At 50.5% G+C, this 19,771-nt stretch overlaps 1 protein-coding gene across 2 annotated transcripts in view; it reads right to left on the bottom strand.

Moving 5' to 3' along the window:
* RPTOR (regulatory associated protein of MTOR complex 1) overlaps window positions 1-19,771 on the bottom strand; it is a 105,312-nt gene that overhangs the window by 21,698 nt on the left and 63,843 nt on the right. Inside the window, exons 17-25 of one of the 2 annotated variants that reach the window (XM_017811954.1) lie at window positions 19,337-19,477; window positions 17,565-17,682; window positions 17,248-17,388; window positions 16,668-16,826; window positions 9,989-10,107; window positions 9,582-9,650; window positions 5,830-5,933; window positions 5,530-5,713; window positions 4,555-4,665 (exon numbers count right to left, since the gene is read on the bottom strand). In XM_017811954.1, coding sequence (XP_017667443.1) covers window positions 4,555-4,665; window positions 5,530-5,713; window positions 5,830-5,933; window positions 9,582-9,650; window positions 9,989-10,107; window positions 16,668-16,826; window positions 17,248-17,388; window positions 17,565-17,682; window positions 19,337-19,477 — 1,146 coding nt within the window. The remainder of the gene's footprint in view (window positions 1-4,554; window positions 4,666-5,529; window positions 5,714-5,829; window positions 5,934-9,581; window positions 9,651-9,988; window positions 10,108-16,667; window positions 16,827-17,247; window positions 17,389-17,564; window positions 17,683-19,336; window positions 19,478-19,771) is intronic. The other variant, XM_017811955.1, reaches the window with a different exon arrangement.

The following is a 19,771-nucleotide window of genomic DNA, read 5'->3' as shown; positions in this document are numbered from 1 at the left end:
AAACAAACCAACAATGACCATCACAACTCCAGGAATTAGTTGACTGATCCCACAGTCCCTGTGACTCCCGTCCCCTCCAAACAGAGGTCTGGTACAATCCAGATTTCTCTGTTTAACACTCCTCAGCTGAAAAGCATCACATAGCAACCCTGAGATAAAGGGGGAACACAGCTCTGCTCCAGCCAGCTCAGAACCCACTGAAATCCTTCTTCCCCTGCTAACCAAGGACCGCAGGCCTAGAAGGTCACAGCTCATTCCCAAATCCCCGGGATGCTCAGGGTCCCACCACCTTTTACCAGTAACATCCTGTTTTGGTTCCTCGCACTGGAGCGTGATCCCCTCGTGTCACATGGGTTTGATTACACACAAACTGGAGAGCAGGTCTGGAGCAGCCACAGCCACTCTGAGCTATTTGATGATATTTATTCACGCTCCACAGCTCCAGGTTTTGGCACTCCACGGCTTCCCTGCAAAACCTGTGCTCCAGGCAGAAGGCCAGGTCGGGATTGGGCAGCTCCTGCCCAGGATGGGAGAAGTCCCAGTGCTGCTCCCACCACGGGTATCCCCACCCTTAGTCAGAGCACAGGATCAAAAGGAGTAAGCCATGTGATCTCATCCCCAAACATGGCAGGAGCTACATAAGAGATGTAGCATTTTTAATGCTTAAAATGTTGTCCAAGACCAGTAACCCCCCTGCTCTGGAGCCATTCCTGGATCAGTGAAGGGGCTGAGCTACAGGACTCTGATCCAGCTTCTTTTGATGCTGGCTGTTCCAAAGGAGTAACTCTTGGAGAAGGGAGACAAAGTCCTTCCACTTCTTCCCTGTGCCTCAGAAACACACTTTTTCCCTGGATAAGAAAGTACTTAAATCATCTGTCACTATTACAGTGCCTTCAAAACACACTATACTTTGGAAAACACTATCAGAGCTGAATTTCTGCTTCCTTAAAACAAATAAAAAATAACAAGCCCACCCTCCACCTTTCCTCCTGGTAAAAAAAAAAAAAAAAAGGCATTTCTATTTCAGTACAACACCTATTAGAAAGGCAATGACAAACGACCCATAATGTAAAGCAGTAAACAAACCTGAGCTAAAATACATCAAAGGAATTTGAGAGTGGAGAGATGACACCTACACCTTAATGAAAATCCAGCTTCTCTGGGAATAAATTAAAGTAAGCCCTAAAAGGCCAAGGAAGAGCCCTTGGACCACCACTGCAGTGAGTCAGAGCACACAGAAAACAGCATCCTGGCCCCCTGTGCCCACCCACCAGCAGGGCTGGGCTGTGGGATCGCCCTGCCAGCTTCCCCCAGGCACAAACCAGCGACACCTGAACCCTCCCACCTTGCGGGGCATTTGAAAGTCAGCCAAGTTTTCCTTCTCTAACACCATATCTCTCCCTCATGCCATGGCAGTGGGTGCCAGGAGGGCAGCAGGGAGGATTTGGCACCCGGCTCCAGTGGTAGATCCAGTTTTCCCTGGGTAACATTCCTGCAGCAGTTGCAGGGAGCTCACTTCTCTCCCAGGGCTCTGAACGGCGGCCAAGGCACAGCGCTGCAGCTCGGGCAGGCATTTATCAGGAAGGGTTTCTTATGTAATTCTCACCTTCCAGGATCCTTCCCAGCTCCTGCCTGCATGTTCTGCCAGTCCTGGAAACAACAGATGCCGGCTCCCTCGCTCCTTGCCTCAGGACTTCCTGACAGCTGGCAGCCAGGCTTTCCTGCGCCGCGCGCGCCAAGGCCGCCCGTGGCTCCCAGAACAGCCTCGTGCCACGAGGGATGTCAGGGAGAGGAAAGGCTTTTGCAGAGATCAGAGTTGGGGTACAGGGAGCTGCTCTTCCTGGCACACGGACAATTTGCAGCGCAGTGTTTTCTTTCCCCGTTTATTTGATTAGATAATCGATAAATCAAAACCGGGATGATGGTCTGAAACGGAGCCCGTGATTTACACTGGAAATTAATCCCTCAATCTTTCCAGTGAAAGCATTCTCAGGGCAAGGTCTATGAAGCAAAACTAAATTCATAAATTAAATATGACTAAGATGCACTCACAGTCATTTATGTTTATTCATTACAGGAACAGTTGTCTTGTCTTTCCCTGTTTAAGAAGGCAGGCAGCGGCTCCAAATGAACGGTTGGAATTAAGCATCAATGTCATCTTTTTCCATCAGTACTTGGTAGACTTTACTCTTTGCCTTTTTCATGAGGCTGAAGCTCCCAAAAGACAGCACCAGGGCTGTTCCTGTCGCTGCAGGAACAGGGACTGAAGGAACAGAGACTCCATGGAAACTCAGGCAGCACCCGAGCTGTCAGTCCTGCTTGGCTTCCAACCAAGAAACCTCAGAGAAAGTTCTCCTAAGGGGATTTCTTCCTGTCCCTTGCACACACACCAGACACTCTTAACTCCAAAGTTATGTATAATTCCCTGTTAGGATGGGATAACACTCCAGTTTTCCTGCAGAAACCATCTCCTTGGCCTTTTAAAGATGCTTTGCAAAAGTAACGGGGAAATAATTCTCTTCCTCGTTTTATTAGAAAATACAGATTTGGTTTTGCTCACTGGCACTTGTGGGATGCTCAGGGTGCAGCTGCAGCACCTCCAGTCCCCTGGGAGACACGGAGCACTCTGGGACTCCAGGAAACCCTCGATTTCCATGACTCCCCCTCCCTGGCTCCTATGAATTAGTACAGGAATGCTCTGTACTTTTTACTGCTTCCCCTAAAGTAATTTTGTCTATTTTATGGACATGAAGTAGCAGTAAACCCCCACCACCACCACCACCCAGAGCTCCCCATGCACCCACTGCCCCTGCCCGTGCCTGGCTGCCTACTGTGATTTATTTTATTAATAAAGACCCTTCTTCTCTGGGAAGAGCTTTCCTTAAAGAGCAGACAAATGTTTTCAATAAGAACAAAGAGCTCAAACATCATCTCCCTCCTCCTGTGCTCTTGTCAGGACTTGAATCAAGACACCAAAACTCATCTTGATGAGAGAAAGCCCTGGCTAAAGCTGACCAGGCAGCCCAGCCCCACAGGCCAGATGTGTCCTAATGAATTATTCTGCTCGTGAGATCAGGAGAGAGGGAATTTCACAGCAGCTGAGGAAGTGTCAGGCAATCACTTCACCAGCTACTGCTTCCTCCTGGTGATTCCCTATGGAAATCAAGAGCCTGCCAGGCAACTACTGTTCTGATATCCTAAACTTGGGCAGTTACCCCCCCAGACACTTCAGTGTGCCTGAAGAGTGGGGATGGATGGCTCGGTGGCAACTCCTGGATGAGACAGTACTTAAAATGCACAATTTCCTCATTATTAAGATTTAAATATCAGTGGTTGGAATCAAACATCCGTTGTGGAAGTGGCATTAATGCAGGCTGGGCATTGTCCTTCCCAGACACAGCAACCCCTCCAAGAAATGGAGCTGAAAGCCCTGACAAGTTTGGGCTCCCTGATGACTCCCAGAGCACCTGGAGGTTTGCTTTAATGAGGGAGATTTGCTGCTTATTTCATACTTAAACCTGAAACCTGAGCTTTGGCTAAAACATTCTGGGAATTTAGCAGCTAAAACATTCTGGGAATTTAACAGCTTCTCCTTCCAGTCACTGATGATCTTTGCCCATCTCTCAAGAGCCCAGGTTTGTGTTTTTCCTAGAACAAGGCTTCAGTTTATCATTCACTTCGTGCAAAGACAACTAAGTTACACAAAGAGCTCACTCCCCAAAAGATCTGGGTGCAGATTTGTCATTACCATCCTTATTCTTTGCCATAACACAACTGCTTTTATTTTTATAAACTTTAAAACCCAGCAGTGAGGGTCCCCAAGTTTCCTCCAGGAACTCCTGTGGATGCCCAGCCACGCTCACTTTCTGCTCTTTAAGTTAAAGTGTCTGTCCTGGGTGCCTGGGATCAGAGCACAGCTCTGAAATCCTGCTCGAGGACAGAGTGAAGCCACAGGTTCCTGCTGTCACTGGGATGCTCTGACCTCCCCCCAGGGCAGCAGCCTCCCTCCACCATTTCTCTGCCTCTTTTAGCATCCCCACAGCCAGGAAATTCAGCTGGAATGTCAGAAAGAAAACAGCATCTCTCCTTCTCCAGCCTCTCACAGCCCTCTCTGGAAAAAAGGACCTTCCTTACTCCATTTATTTATATTAAAAAAATCTATTCATTTTAACTATAATGCAATTTTCAGAAGATAGAGAAGCACAACATTTCAAATGAAACAACTCTGCAATGCAACCAGGCAAAACTGGTGGATCTGGACTACAGAACCTCTCCTCACTTTTACATTCTTTGTTGATCGTGCTCCCATGGGGTGCAGGGCTTTTCCTCTGGGCTCTGTCCCTGGTCATACCCCACTTCCCCAATCTCACTCTTCTGCTCCCTCTTATTTCTTCTTCCCTCTTATTTACAAGCACAGTGGTCCCACAGCTCCTAGAGCAGCACGATGTAGGTAAATCCACCCCTTTCCCTCCCCAGACTGGAGGAAGAGCAGGGCAGGCAGGAGCCCAGCAGTGCTGGGGGGCTGGGAGAGCCCCCCCAGGGGATCAGGGTTACCTTCATCACGGGCTGAGCAAAGTACTTGGCGCTCCAGTCGCAGAAGCCCGTCTGCACCGAGGCCGAGATGAAACTCTTGTGCCCGACGGCGTCGTCGGCATCGTCGGCCGTCTGCCAGGAGAGAGCAGGGTGTCACCACCCCCAGGGCAGCTGTGGGCACAGGGACACCCACACTGCCCTCAGCCGGGCAGCAAAAGCCTCGAACACGTTGCCCGGGACACGGAACTCTGTGCACCCGGCTCTGGGATCGCTCCTCACAGTCCCCCCTCGGGAAGGTGCACGGACACCAGGCTGCTGCAGGGACTGGGGCTGTGTCACCCCCGGGTCACCACAGTGAGGGCCCAGCAGGAGTTTTCTCACAGTGTCCCAAGCAGCTGGAGCAGTGAGGATGACTCAGGATCCAGCCCAGCAGACACAGCTGCACGCCCAGGGCGCACATGGACCAGTGTCTGTCACACAGCACAGGACACCCACACAGAACAGGGAAAAGCTGCTCCATTCACTCAGGTTTCAGCCATTTTTTCATAAATACGAGCCAGGCTGGTGCTGCCAAACCCCTGAGAAGGGAAGGTGTTCCTGCTGAGGCTGCAACACTTCCTTCCTGGGATCACACAGGACAATTTCCCCCGTCTCTGCTCTGCTGAGGCTGGAGAGCAGCCTCTGAGGGTCATGGATCTGACTCTGGGTTATCACTCAGATAGACAAATGTTCATGGAAGAATAAGCAATCGACTCTGATTAAACACATTTCTTAGTGGCAGAAGTGAATAATGCCCCATCAAAAGCTATAAAACACAATTTATCCTGAAGAAAAAAAATTAATCAATTTTTATTTGGTTGGTTAGAGGAAGCCAATCTGGATTAGCAGCAGCTGGAAGCAAACGAGGGATAGACAGAAATTAAACCCCAACGAACAGAATGTGTGACAAACCCCAGCAGGGGGAAGCAGTCAGACCTGACAGGGAAGGCTCCTTACCTGTTCTGGCCCTTTGTCGAACATTTTCCTCGTCCTGGGGAACTGGTGGGAGTGGGGGGTGTACTGGACCCCCATGTTGCCCACGTTGGCAGGTCGCACGGACGCCATGTCCCGGCTCACGGGCTGCTTGGTCACATCGTTGGTCAGGCTGGAGCTGCTCGTGCTCGTGGTTGGGGGGGACCCTCTAAAGGTCACAAAAAGAGGGAAAGGATTTAGGCTTCGCTGGACACCCAGTGGAGTTACCTGAGATGGGGCTGGGCAGGGAGCACTGATCCCCCTGGCAGAAGGGGCTGGACTTACCCCACTTGGTGGATGTGCATCCCCTTGTTGGTGGGGCTGGCGGGGGCCGACTGGGTGAGCGAGGAGGTGTCCAGGATGCGCTGGGGGCGAGCGTTGACCGTGGCCTGGAGAGAACACACGGAGCCCTGAACGGCCGGAGCGTGGCCCCAGGTCACACCCACACCACTGGGGCTGCAGGGACTGAGCTCTCTGCAGTGGGGGGCTTAAAATGTACATGGAAAAGCCCCTGTGCTGCTCCCAACACACGAGAGGATTTCACTACTTGTGTAGTCAGAAAACACTTACCAGGAAGTGCCCCCGTGTTGCCTGCATGGAAATGGCTCTGAGCAACACATCAGCCTGTCCCTGAGCCAGCTGCAGCCCAGGACCTGCACCAGCACCCCAAAAACGTGGGCAAGGGGACAGCCCAGGGTCTCCTCAGGTGCCACTGGACAAGGGGACAGCCTGGGGTCCCCTCAGCAGCCCAGGGCTCCCTGCAGCCCCCAGCCTTTCCCTCCCACCTTGTGACTGAGCTCCCACCACGACCTCAAGTGACAACACGTGTTCTGAGCGTGGAGAAAAGAAGGTTCACTCCCTACAACTCCCTGGAAAGAGGCTGGAGCCAGGTGGGGGTCGGGCTCTGCTCCCAGGGAACAAGCGACAGGATGAGGGGAAATGGCCTCAAGCTGTGCCAGGGGAGGTCTAGGCTGGATATTGGGAAAATTCCTTCCCTGAAAGGGCTGTCCAGCCCTGGCACAGCTGCCTGGGGCAGTGCTGGAGTCTCCATCCCTGGAGGGATTTCAAAGCCATGTGGATGTGGCACTTGGGGACATGGGTGAGTGGTGGCCTTGGCACTGCTGGGGAAGGGTTGGACTCAATCTCAGAGGGCTTTTCCAACCTCAGTGATTCTGTAATTCTGTAATTCAGCCTCAAGCCTTTCATTAAAAACACCTGGATGAAGCAACCTGGGGGGAAGCAAACTTTCCTTTTAAGACTTTTTGATTTCAGAAAGCCTTTAGAGGCCACCACTGAATCCTGGGTCCTTTGTTTTGGTACTCCAAAGAGCTTGTTTGGGCGCTTTCCAAAGCTCAGGCCGGGAAGGAGAGCTGCACCATTCCCATCTGCATCATAAACATAAATCCCAGCCCAGCCGCAGTCTGGGTGAGAAGCAGCAGTGTCTGAAGGGCCCAGGGAATAAAGCAGCAGATTTCCTGCAGGAAGGCTGCACGCCTGGGCAGCCCACTCACCGTCTGCTCACACACAGCCCCATCCCCACAGCCCAGAGCCAGCCTGCAGACACAGAGCCATGGGCAGGGCTCCGCTAAAAACCCAAACAGGACGGGCTGGTCTCGTTTGAAAAGAAAAATCCCTGAACCCCAGAACAATTGGGGTTGGAAGGGACCTCTGGAGATCATCCACTCCAACCCCCCTGCCAAGGCAGGGTCACCTCAAGCAGGTGACACAGGAACACGTCCAGGTGGGTTTGAAATGTCTCTGGAGAGGAAGGGTAAGATGGGATATTGGAAATAAATCCTTCCCTGGGAGAGTGGGGAGGCCCTGGCACAGGTTGCCCAGAGAAGTTGTGGATGCCCCATCCCTGGAAGTGTCCAAGGCCAGGTTGGACGGGGCTTGGAGCAACCTGGGCTGGTGGAAGGTGTCCCTGCCCATGGCAGGGGGGGGAACTGGGTGAGTTTTAAGGTCCCTTCCAACTCAAACTATTCCACAGTTCTGTGATAAACATTCAGTTCCCCGCTACCATCCAGAGGAAGAAGCCCCTGGCTTGTTTGTCCAGGTGCTTCCCCTGGAGCTCCCCAGTTCCCAGCCAGGTCTCCCAGATCACAAAGTTCTGCTCAGCTGTGTCAATTAAGGAATCCTCAGCTGTCCCAGTTCTAAAATGAAACCTCTTCTTCCCCGAATTTTTAACTAATTACACCAAAATATTAAATCCCTAGAACACTCAAGTGGTTTACTTCACCTGAAGCAGTATTCTTGTTGAAGCAAGAAAATCAGTTTTTGTTTGTATTCACTGATAAAATTCAACCCCCAAACTGGGAAGTGTTTGCACAGACTGGGGAGGACAGACGTGCCCCCGGCAGCGTCCAGGTGCTCCCTTCTCCATCCAACAAAGCTCCATTAGCACCAAGGAAAGATCTCAGGATACAGTTAGCAAAGATTTAATTGTCACTAATTTGCATTAGAAACCAGAGAGCTCCTGCCTGAGCTCCCAGCACAGAGCCTGGAGCTCTGGCTGCAGGTCCTGCAGCTCCACTCAGGGCAGGGCTGTGGCCAGAACAGAACCCATAAAGGCCAGACCATGACCTGGGATCTGAGTCTTAAATCCCATTTTGGTGGGCATTTAACAGGTTGTTTGGTCTTTGTTCTAATAAGAAAGCCTTGTTAGAAGGCAGCCAGGCCAACCATGACCTGGGATCTGAGCCTTAAATCCCATTTTGGTGGGCAATCGACAGGTCGTTTGGCCTTTGTTCTAATAAGAAAGCCTTGTTAGGAGGCAGCCGGGCCAGGTGGTCCTGGCCAAAGCAAAGCCCACAGCACCGAACTGCCGGGCAAGGTCCATGTTTAAACACTTTCCTCACGGATCTCATGGCTGAGGCAAAGAGAACAAATAAGTTTTGTTCACTGAAGCATCCCCAGATAAAAATCCCTGTAAACAGGAATGCTTCTTGTTTTCCAAACCCTTTGGAAGAGCTGTTGCCTTAGGAAGCAGGGACAGACCAGCTGACGAGACACAGCGTGAGATGCATGAGACCCATCGCCTGAGCTTTGGGACTCTGGTCAGTACCAACACAGTTTGGTCCAAACTGGTCAGAATCAACACAGAATTTACCCCGTCAGTCATAACATTCCCTAGGGATATCACAACATAACGATCACAATTCCTGCTGGCACCAGCAGTGCCAGTGAGGGTGGCTGCAGGGCACAGCAGCACCAGCACTGGTATCAGTCCATCTCTCCACTGGCCAGGGAGCAAGTCCTGAAAAAATATTCAAGTGAGGAAAAGGAGATCTGGTTCCTCTTTATATCCCTTTTAAAAGTAGGAGTAATATTTCATTTTGCAAAGAGCCCTCCAAAATACAGAACTGAAACTGTTTCATGCATCTAGAGCAGAGAGAGCGAAATCTTCCACCTTTTCCCTTCTTTCTTCCCCTCACTTTGGCATCTCCAGCCTGGCAGTCATTTGTTGTACTCCCATATCACCAGGGAAGGGCTCAGCTCGTTGCCCCCACTGCCAAAATAATTCTCTCTCCCAAACCCAGCCTTGACTGCTCACTGACACGTACACTTCAAACAAATAAAAGTGTTCAAATAAGTAACTATCGTCCCAAGAGAAAATATGATTTCAAAGCAAGAAATCTCTAGGGCATTAAGATGGCAGTGCACAATGCTGGCATCTCTTACTGCAGCTTCAGCTCAGCAGCCCAAGGCTGAAGATCTGGGATTATTCTCTGGAAATGACCAGTAAGAGACGTCACCTGGCATTGCAATGGCTCATGGTCTCGATGCTTCAGCGACCAGAAAGCAGGGTCAGACAGAGCTTTCTGTGCCCAGCCCGGGCCGGGGGAGGCAGGTGGTGAGAAGATGTTCTGGGGTGGCCTGGTTTGGGTGGGGGTGGAGGTGCTGCCCCCTCCCCAGTGACGGCAGCCTCCAGGGACATCTTGTCAGCCTGGGAGGATGAGATGGGATGAGGATGGAGGTTTAGGCGCCCAGCCTGGGCTGGAGGTGAGGAGTGGCAGGGTGTCTGCATGCTGACTCACATGTACTAGTTCACCTGGGTTGGAGAGCCGTTGTGGCTTCAGTCTGCAGGCCAGTCCCACTTGCATTATCTAAATCAGTTTGCAAACGGATAATTTAATGAAGAATATTTAAAGGTTTATCCCAGGGACTGATCTAGACAAGTAGACTTCTAAACCAGACCTACTGTCAGAGGTCTGCACCTAATTTATACCCTAAAACAACCCCAGGCCCTCCCCCATTTATTCATTTTACCTGATCAAGAGTTCATAGGAGAGTTTATCATCTCGAAGCATTAAAAGCTCCTTCTGCAATAGGCAGAGCCCTCCAACAGACCCATCCAGGTCAGTCTGCCTAAGCCTTGCCTAAGCATGAACAAATCCACATACAAACACCTGGCAGGCACAGGTGAGCAGGGACAGGCACATACCTTGTAGGCAATGCTGTTGAGAACCTTCATGGCCAGGTCGGAGACGTCGGGGTAGGGGTCGGCAGCCAAGTGAAGGAGCACTCTCCAAATTTGGGTATAAACACTGTTGAAACTCACACCTAAAATAGTAAAAAACACAACAAACCCAAAGCCTTGTGCTGCAGCACATGACAATCCATCAACTCCAACTCTTTGATCTGATGTGAGAAAATTCATTAGAACTCCAAACATCCCCAATGACATCTCAGGAAACATCAAGAGAGGAGCTCAAAAACACCCCACATGGGAATTTTGTCTCCCTTTTGCTTGTCTGTGAACTCTGCAAGGGCTTGTGAAATCAAAGTGGGAGAAAGCCAAATAAATTTAAGACTCCCTAAATCAGCTCCAGTCAAGCTGCTGCTTTTCCAGGCTCCTGAAGCAAATCACTTGGAAAGGCCAAGTGGATAATGTCCAGGTTTCCTGAGCTAAAGTACTAAATGCTATAAACCCACTGCCTTATATTTTTGTGATTATTTTTATCGAATTGTTTAGGGGTTTGTGCATTCTACAAGTTTACTAAATGTTTGAACCAAAGCTTTAGGAGCCGAGCCTTTGGGAAGCAGCGAGTCCAACTCAGTCTTTCCTATTGACATTTGTATCAATCCCTCCAATTTGTTATTTAATGAGCATATCTGCCATTTGGTATTACAGCAGAAGGGACCGACAGATTCAAAGTACAAATCAAATTAATAAGCATTTGTAACAACTGACAAAATCCTGTGAACATTTTATTTTGCTGCTTTTAGGCGAGTAGTTTGTTATTCTGCCTCCGAACCCTCCCGGTGTCTAATCATGCAACACCCCAGTTGGGAGTTGAGCCATTTGGACAATATTAAAGTAGTTGCACTAACAAAAAAAAGGAGCTAAAATAGAGATTTCAGATGAGTCACAATCAATGGTAAATGACAGATCAAGCTGTTACTGCTTTTCCTCTCGTGTTTCTGGCGGCATCTAAATATAAAGTTGGGAGGAAAGGGCTCCTTGGTCACCAAGCAGCTTCTGACCTGGCAGAGGTGCTAAACCTGATACTCAAAGCAGCAGAACAGACTGGGACAGACCAGTTCTGAGCTCTGGCTGAAGGCAGCAACAAGCTCCAGGAGCCCACAACAGGCTGCCCCTCAGATGCTGCTCTGCCTGACCAGGGGAACCTTCCTCTGTCAGGAAGTCCCCAGATTGTGACAAATCACTCTGCAAAGGACCAAGGCAATATCCCAATAACCCAGCTCCTCCCGCTCATTCCACCTGCAAAGGGTCTCTCTCTCACCTGGAAACCAAAGGATGTTCCAAGTGATGTCTGCTTAAATTTCCACCCGGAAATCTCACAAGTGTCTATGATGGGACCACTTGGACTGTGCTGCTCATGTGCTGGGGGTGACCCACAAAGAGCCCTCCAACTGACCCCAGCCTTTCCAGAGCAGGTCAGGGACAGAGCCTGACAAATCAGAGAATGTCAGACTGGTTTGGGTTGGAAGGGATCTTAGACTATCCCATTCCACCTCCTGCCATGGGCAGGGACACCTTCCACTAGCCCAGGTTGCTCCAAGCCCCATCCAACCCGGCCTTGGACACTTCCAGGGATCCAGAGGCAGTCACAGCTTCTCTGGGCAACCTGTGCCAGGGGCTCCCCACCCTCACAGGGAGGAATTCCTTCCCAATATCCCATCTAATCCTGCCCTGTGTCAGTGGGAAGCCATTCCTTGTGTCCTGTCCCTCCAGACCCTTGTGCAAACTCCCCCTCGAGCTCTCTTGGAGCCCTTTTAGGCACTGGCAAGGCTGTAAAACACATAACAATGTAAATTGTTATAAGGCTGTAAATTGTAAAGGCTATAAATATATATTTATATAATACTGTAGAATATTTATATAATACTGTGAAATTGTAAAGGCTGTAAATATATTACAATGTTAAATCCTGGAAGCTTCTATTACCAGGGAAAGAAAAACTGGAGGGGGAAGGATAAAGAACAAGAGAGGGAGGGAGGCGAAGTGCTACAAGCTGTGGGAGGAAAAAAGCAGCAAGGCAGGTAAGGTCTGAGGTGTGCCCAGAGCTCTGCCTCCTACACTGGGTCTGTCAGGAGTTACATAAGGACCAGAGGGAAAACTGGATGCCTTGAATTCTTTAAAGCCCTTGAAAGAGAGTAAAAGGAAAGGGAGAGCAAGGGGGCACCCAGCAGAATTTCCAGGTCTCTGATAACCACCTCGTTCACGAAGAAAGAAACCCAATGACATTTTTTATACATCTAAGCATCATGAAAAAAAACAAATTTAAAGCAGAAACTGTGCTGGTGCAACTCCTCCTTCACCTGGCAGCCTTTGAGGAGAACACAGGGAATTTCTACAAAGGCATCTGGGGCTCAGGGCTGGTGCTCCAAGGGCTGGTCCCCCCCGATGCCACCTCCCCACGTCAGTGCTGTTCTGTGCATGGAGTGCCACCTCTGAAACAGCCCTGTGTAAAATCCTGAGCTCCGAGTCCCTGGGATAATGGGAACAGCAGAGGTGGCAGGAGGAACAGCAGCTTCATTCCACGTAATGGACTCAAGTGCACAAGCTAACCACGAGATGCAAACAAAGAGCCGAGCAGGAGATGGGTGTTAATCTAAGCAGACAGCTCTGTAATTAGTCACACTGACTGAAAGCCAGTTCAATGGACCTTGCAGTATGGATTTATGTTTACAAAATGATTCCTCTACGCCCAGAATGTCAAAAACAAATGGTCTGCCTTTCCCTTGACTTTGATTTTCCTTGCACACACACAGCTTGGTTCCATTCACCTGTGAGCCCCACACAGCCACCCTGGGGCTGGGCCGGGGTCCTGCAGCTCCAAGGGGGCCACACTGGATGCAAACCCGACTGCTAATGGCTTTATTTATTCTCTTTGATCTGCCAGGCTGGGACAGGATTTCTTTCCAATCCCCTGTAAAAATCACTGCAGTGATTTCCAGCCCTGACCTCCACGGAAGGGGCAGTTCCACTCCCCACCGGCACCACAGCAAACCCAGACCAATGGCAGCCCCAGGGCTGCTGCTCTGCTGGTCCACAGTCAGCTCCCGGGGCAGGGAATGACACCAGGGATGGGCATGGAGTGACAGGGAATGAACCTGCACACTGGGACAGGGGATGGGTTCTTCGGACGCAGGGAAACACGTCAGGCTGAACAGCCCTGGGGATTCAGGGACCTGCTTCCCACCAGTGCCAACCCCACCTGCCCTGGCAATGTGCAGCCCACGAGTCTCCCCTCTTCCCACGAGGGACACAGAGGGACCCTGGCTGAAGAGGACACCCCAAGTCCCTGCTGATCTCCAAACTCCACTCGGACAAACGCTGCCTGTTCCCTGCAGGCACAGCAATCCAGCCCCCCTGCCCCCTGAGAGCCTCCCTGGGCTCTGCACGGGCTCCTGCACACTCCAAACCAGGTGAGCCCAACGGCAGAGCTGAGCTTTTAATGCTTCAGCACAAACCAGAACCAGCTCATTAGAAAGAAGTTCCCTCAGAGCAGGTACCCCCTGACCAGGGCTGATGTCACCAACATGAAAGCAGCCCACCGTGACCAGCCTCCACAGCAAGTTTGCATTTCCAAAACCTACCCAAATCCCTGTGTTTTGCTCCTTATTACTTCTCATTATCTCTGTGCATTAAACATATTGCCTGGTGAGAGAGCAGGAGGCTCTACCTGTCCTAACACTCACTCTTATTTCCTGCACCTCCCTGTCCACCTCCACCTCTGCTCTCCTCATCCTCACTGCAGCAACCTCCCGCTGTCACTGTTACTTTGAGGCAGATCCTGTGACATGGTGAACAGTTCTCCACCCCCAGCCTCTCCCGCTGGAAAAGACAACTATTCCCCAGCATTTCATCTCTCCAAGATTTATTTTCCTCCCTCTTTGATCACTCCTTAAGATCATCTTTCCAGTGATGCTCTCTGTAGGACAAAGACTTTCATCATGCAGTTTGGATATGAATAATCAGCCTCGAGGTATGCAATCCCCCATCTTAATTTCTTCCCTTTTCCTATCTTAAAACTAAACATTTCCAGGACACCAAGATTAATGAGTGGCTGTATGGAAAAGCAGCAAGGCTCAGCTTCCCTTCCAAACTGATGTCTTTGTTGACTAACCACAAACTGCCTCTTGCCAGCTTGAAAACTGGGCCAGAAATAAATGTCTCTCCTGGTACAGCCCTGTCTGGCCGAGGAGCAGCTGCCAGAGAACAAACACCTCGGCTGAGAGTACAAGTTGCATTGGGGGGGCACTAAATGGGGACATTTGGTGTACAGTTAGCTTAGGAACTGCTTGTAAAATGGAACAAGGAGGAATGGAGAGCTTTTCCTCCAGTTCATGGGAAGTACATGGTGTGATGCCTCTGTGTCAGTGAAGAGGCTGATCCAGAACAATCCCTCTGGCACCGTGTTTCTAAAGCTGCAAGAGAGGAAGAAAGCCCTGAGCATCAGCAGGTTTGGCTGCCCCACCCTGGAAGTGTCCAAGGCCAGGTTGGACGGGGCTTGGAGCAACCTGGACCAGTGGAAGGTGTTCCTGCCCATGGCAGGGGGTGGGACTGGATGGGCTTTAAGGTGCCTCCAACCCAAACCATTCCATGGTTCTGTGATCAGTGGATCAGCCCAGGGAATGCAGAGTACAGGACACAGTTAAAACATGCCTGAAAATTTCTACTTTTACAGACCAGATTTCTGCTTTGCTCTGAGTCTCCCCACGTGCCCAAAACCATCCTTTTTACTGCTCTGGCTGCCTCAGATATTGGCAGAGGTGTTACTGCAGAGCCAAAGCCCCATTTCCTCTTCCAAAGGACACAGAGCAGAGCAAACACTCCTTCAGTCACGACAAGTCCCTCACCCAGGTGGGCTCCCTGAGTTGCCCCTTGCTGGCTGTACAGCAGCAGTTTAGTGCCCATTAGGACATTAAATATGGGGTTAACCCGGGCCAGGCACAACAGCCACAGAGCTGTGAGGGTGGCTGGGGCTGATGGCATCTCTCCTTGGGGAGCAGGAGAGGGCTGGAGGATGGTGATTCTTCAGCAGGAATGAGAAAAGCCTGGCTTGCAGCAGGCAAATGGGAAGGTAATGGCATTCTGTTCGAGTCATGAATTTTAAACACTTCTCTAAGCTCTGCCATTTCCAGCTGGGTCTGAGCTCTTTGATGGAATAGGAATGAGGGAGGCCTTGGAGAGCTGCTCTCTTTGCTTTCCCAGGTCTCCTTCACCTCCTCCAGCTCCTCTCCAGATTCTTTTCCAGCTCTGCTGTACAGCCCTTGAGACAAGCACAAACCATCAAGCAGACACAGGGTGCACCAGTGGGAATGGGAAAATTCAAGTCCTAGCTCAAGGTGGAGAGAAATTTCCTAATATCCCTGTCATGCTTTATGAGATCCAATTTCATTAGTGACAATCAAAAGCAAATTAACTGATCAAGTTCCTAATGAACACATGATTTTAAACTGCCACAGGGGCTCAGGAATTACCATCCCAGAATCTTTCAACTCAGAAGAGCCAAATCACCATTAATTCTCCCAGAAAACACAGAGCAGAGAAAAATGTTTCTTCAGTCACACAGGTCTATCACCCAGGTGATCCCTCTCTTGAGTTACACCACTCTCTTTTCACTGATTTGGGAAAATATGGGCCCATTTACTGATTACAAAGGAAATACAGAGACTTCCTCCAGCATTTCCCTGTGCATGCTGCTTTCCCTGGAAAGAGGCCATTCCAAAAGCCAGGTTCTTCTGCCTGGTGCCTGTGCTGTCGTGCCAAAATGGCTTAGGTTGTCTGAAAAGCTACAGGTAGTTTAAAGCAAAGCTGTTGTGGCAGTCAGACACCACTGGGGAAGTTACCTGAAAAACAACTGGGGTGGAAGAGCTTCATGTAAACGTTCCAGTTTGTTCCATAAAAGAAATGCAAACAATCCACTACCCAAATCAGCCAGGCACTGCACAAACACAGGGACAATTCCCCTTCCTTCTGGGCTCTGCAGAGTTCTGCACATCACCCAGAGAGGGAAATGGGAGAGACAGGGGCTGCTGAGTGATGCTCGTGATGCCAGAGCTGCTTATCCAGGAGAGACAATGGAGAGGGGATGGGAGGCAGCAGGATCAGCCATGGAACCTTCAGAGTTCTATGGAACACTCAGTCTTTTTGCTTTTAAGACACAATCTGGGACTTTTTAAGTCCTGTTTTAACTATATACATATAAACCTGCAGAGGAAACAAGCTGGGTCAGATTTCCCTGGAGGAGTAACACAGCACAGGGGCTGTACAGAAACACAACCCACACGACAAATCCCCAGGGAAGCAGTCAGTGCTGAGGCTCAGCTGCTGCAGCCATGGGATGGGGAGTCCCTGCTTCACTGTCTAGCCAGTGAAACTGCAGTGGGTGTGGAATTCCTGTATACCCCAATTTTTGTGCTTAAATTCCTAACAGGACCATTGTCCATTGTAACAAAGCTCAGAGCTGGAGCCAAAAGCTCCCATTCCCAGTCCTCCTCCCAGAGCAGGAGCGACCCAACCAAACACAAAAATAGCATTTCTAGTGTGAGAAATTTTCTTGGAGTAAGATCAAGCAGGAGCCAGGATCCCAGCCTTCCACACAGCCAAGAGGTGACCCCAAGGGAAGGGCAGGAGAGGCTTTGCTCACCTATGAGGGAGTTCAGGGAGGAGTAGGAGCTGACTCGTCTCATCTTGTCGATGGTCTCAAAGGACAGGATGTACTCCTCGTTCTCGGGGCTGCCCAAGGTGCTGCTGGCACTGCTGCTCGTGCTCAGATTCCCAGGGGAAAATGCAACAGAGCTTCCAGCTGCCAAGAGAAAAGAACAGATGCTGGAACAAGGACTGGTGAGAGAACAATTTTTACCCAGACATAACAGCTCTTTCCTAAATCCTGCCACACTCAGGGAAGGTGTGGGCAAACCCACAACTCCCCTTTTTAATACTGAATGATTAAACACAGAATAGGCAAAAGACTGAGTTAAAAATCCACTTATGCTTGGAAGCTGGAAGACACCTTTTTGGTCCCCAAACACTCAGGAAAATCAATACTGATGACCAGAAAATTGAAAGTAATTATGAAGGAGGTTCTCATGGAAGCCCTCGGAGCTGGATAACTGGGGCTGAAGTGCCGGTTCCAGCCCTTGCTGTCTCGCACGTGGTATCTCCTGCCTGGCACAGTGGGGCCGGGGGGAAGGGAAGGGAACTGAAAGCATTCTAAAATCTCTTACACTCCTCATTCAGGCTGAGGTTCTGCAAGGACTTGTTGAGGTTCCTGGCCGTGGTGACGGCTCGGATGTTGCCGTAGGAGCTGACCGAGCGCAGCCGCGGCGTGCACGGCCCGTCCCGCACCGGCGTCAGGCTGCCCCCCTCTGCGGAGGCAAAACACACCAATCAGGGGTGTAATCACAAACAGTCACAGTGTTCTGGTTATTTCCCAGCAAACATGTAACTAAACCACCACTAACATGAACAAAATTCAGCGGTTTTCTGTCAGGCTAAAAGGGAACGAGGTACGACGAAGGATCCTGCCCACCCAAAGCCCCACCTGTGGCAGCTGGAGAAGGCAGAGGGTAATTCTTCTCCTCTTCTATGAACTGCAAAGCCACGGTGCAGAAATTGCTCTCGTACTGAACCACCAGGTGACTCAGGGCCACCACCAACTCCTGGGGAAAGAGCACAAGAAACACCTCATGGTTACACAGGCCAGAAACAAGGGACTGCAGGCAGACACAGACCAATGTGGTCATTATTTCTGCTACTATTAGCTGGCCACCCAGGCTAATAATTCTCCCTTAATTCACAGAGATGAGCTGCAGGGTCCAGACCCAATTCTTCACAAGCCTTTTCCATCTCAACTGGCTCTCACTACTCCACCACTCCTACCCAGCACTACCACTGCTGAGTAACCTGCTCTAGTGGAAGGTGTCCCTGCCCATGGCAGGGCTTGGAACAAGACGAGCTTTAAGGTCCCTTCCCACCCAAACCATTCCATGATTCTGTCACTGATTCTGCCCAGCGTTGTCAAACTGAAGCAGTATCACAGAAAGCACTGAGCAGCAACAGGAGCCAGAGCTGGCTTTGGCTGCTGTCTCTGTTCAGGGACTGATCTCCCAAGGAGAGATTTATGAATCTCGCAGAGCATTCAGTGTGACACGCAGCTCTCTTTTGAATTAAACTGATTAAATGCTGGAACAAGACAACAGAAATGAATCCTTGCAATGCTGGTGACAAGTGCCAGGGTGTTGATGTTCCAGTTAAGTAAACACAAGCATTAGGACACCTCAGAACAGCCCTCAAGAACAATCCAGAATGTCAGAAACTATTTAATGTACTATTGATGTATGATGGTGCATCGGAAACTGTAACTCTCCCAAATCTGAAGAACTATTCTGAAGCTGCCTGTGATCCATCCTTGGGGTTCTAAAGGCAGGAAGATCTCACTGAACAGAGCTCTCACTCTCTCCACAGCATTCTGACTCCCCCTCCTCTTCCTCCCCTAGGACTGCCACCACTCCATGTTTTTAGCAACACAAAACTATTTAATTTAAAACCTGAGATCCTGTAACGTAAACTATTGCAATCAGACTGGTGATCAGCAGAAGAGCAGCCCAGCAAGAATTCTCAGTGTTCTGTGCACCTGAGAAGACTCTAGTGTAATTGCTCTACTTCCTTATCCCTGTCTCCACATTCTCTCTAAATTAAAAAAAACCCCAGGATATAAAAATTCCCACAACCTCCTGAGATGACCCCTCCTCTTCCAGACATTTAGTGGAACACTTGATACTGTTAACCCACAGAAATACAGATCTGAACCTTGTCCACATGTGGACACTGACACAGCTGCACCTGCATCACTCCTGTCAGGGGCTCCTGATAGTGCAGAGTAAGGGAAATGCTGCAATATTTGTGCTGCCAAAGGGTACGTGGATGCAGCAGCACCCCTGGACACTGCTGGACAGACCCCCGAGTGTGCAGCCTTTGGGCTCAGCACTGGGCTGAAGCTGCTCATCACTTGTGCTGACACCTCTCTGCAGAAGCTGAAGGTGAAGACTCCATGAGCTGTGTCTGCTCCATCCCTGGAAGTGTCCAAGGCCAGGTTGGACGGGGCTTGGAGCAACCTGGGCTAGTGAAGGTGTCCCTGCCCATGGCAGGGGGTGGCACTGGATGGGCTTTAGGGTCCCTCCCAACCCAAGGCACTCTGGGATTCGATGACGATTCCGTGATGGACCAGACCCTTCCAAGGCAGAGCAATTCCCTGGGCAGGCTGTGGAAGGCAGCCCGCCCCGCCAGGCCCGGGGCAGAGCTGCCCCGCCGTACCTTGCGCACCATGGGGCTGCCGTCGTTGATGAGCTGGGCCAGCATCATGGCCACGTTGTGGTCGATGGTGGTGGAGTGGTCCGTGCGCTCCGCAGAGTTCCCCACGAACGTCCCCAGGGCGAAGACCGCGGCACAGCGAACCTGGGCACACAGACAGCCTCAGTCACTGCCTCCTCTGCTGGGGGATTCACTGCACCCCACAAACGGCGCCTTGGAAACCTGCACTGCTGTGTAGGGGAACAGCGAGGGTACGGGGAAGCCCACGGGGAGTAACGACCCAGGCAGCCTCAGCAAAGCACTGAGCTTTAAGTATTCACAGACACGGGATATATTTAATTTCCCAGAATACTTGGTGACCTTCCCATGGGTGATTCTTCCAGTTGCGTTGCCTTGAATATTAATTAACAGCAATAAGGTAAACACAGAGTTCCTGTT

The sequence above is a fragment of the Lepidothrix coronata genome, unplaced genomic scaffold, assembly GCF_001604755.1.
Source record: "Lepidothrix coronata isolate B3197 unplaced genomic scaffold, Lepidothrix_coronata-1.0 Scaffold34, whole genome shotgun sequence".
NCBI lineage: Eukaryota > Metazoa > Chordata > Aves > Passeriformes > Pipridae > Lepidothrix > Lepidothrix coronata.
This window is presented reverse-complemented; position numbering and strand designations above follow the sequence as displayed.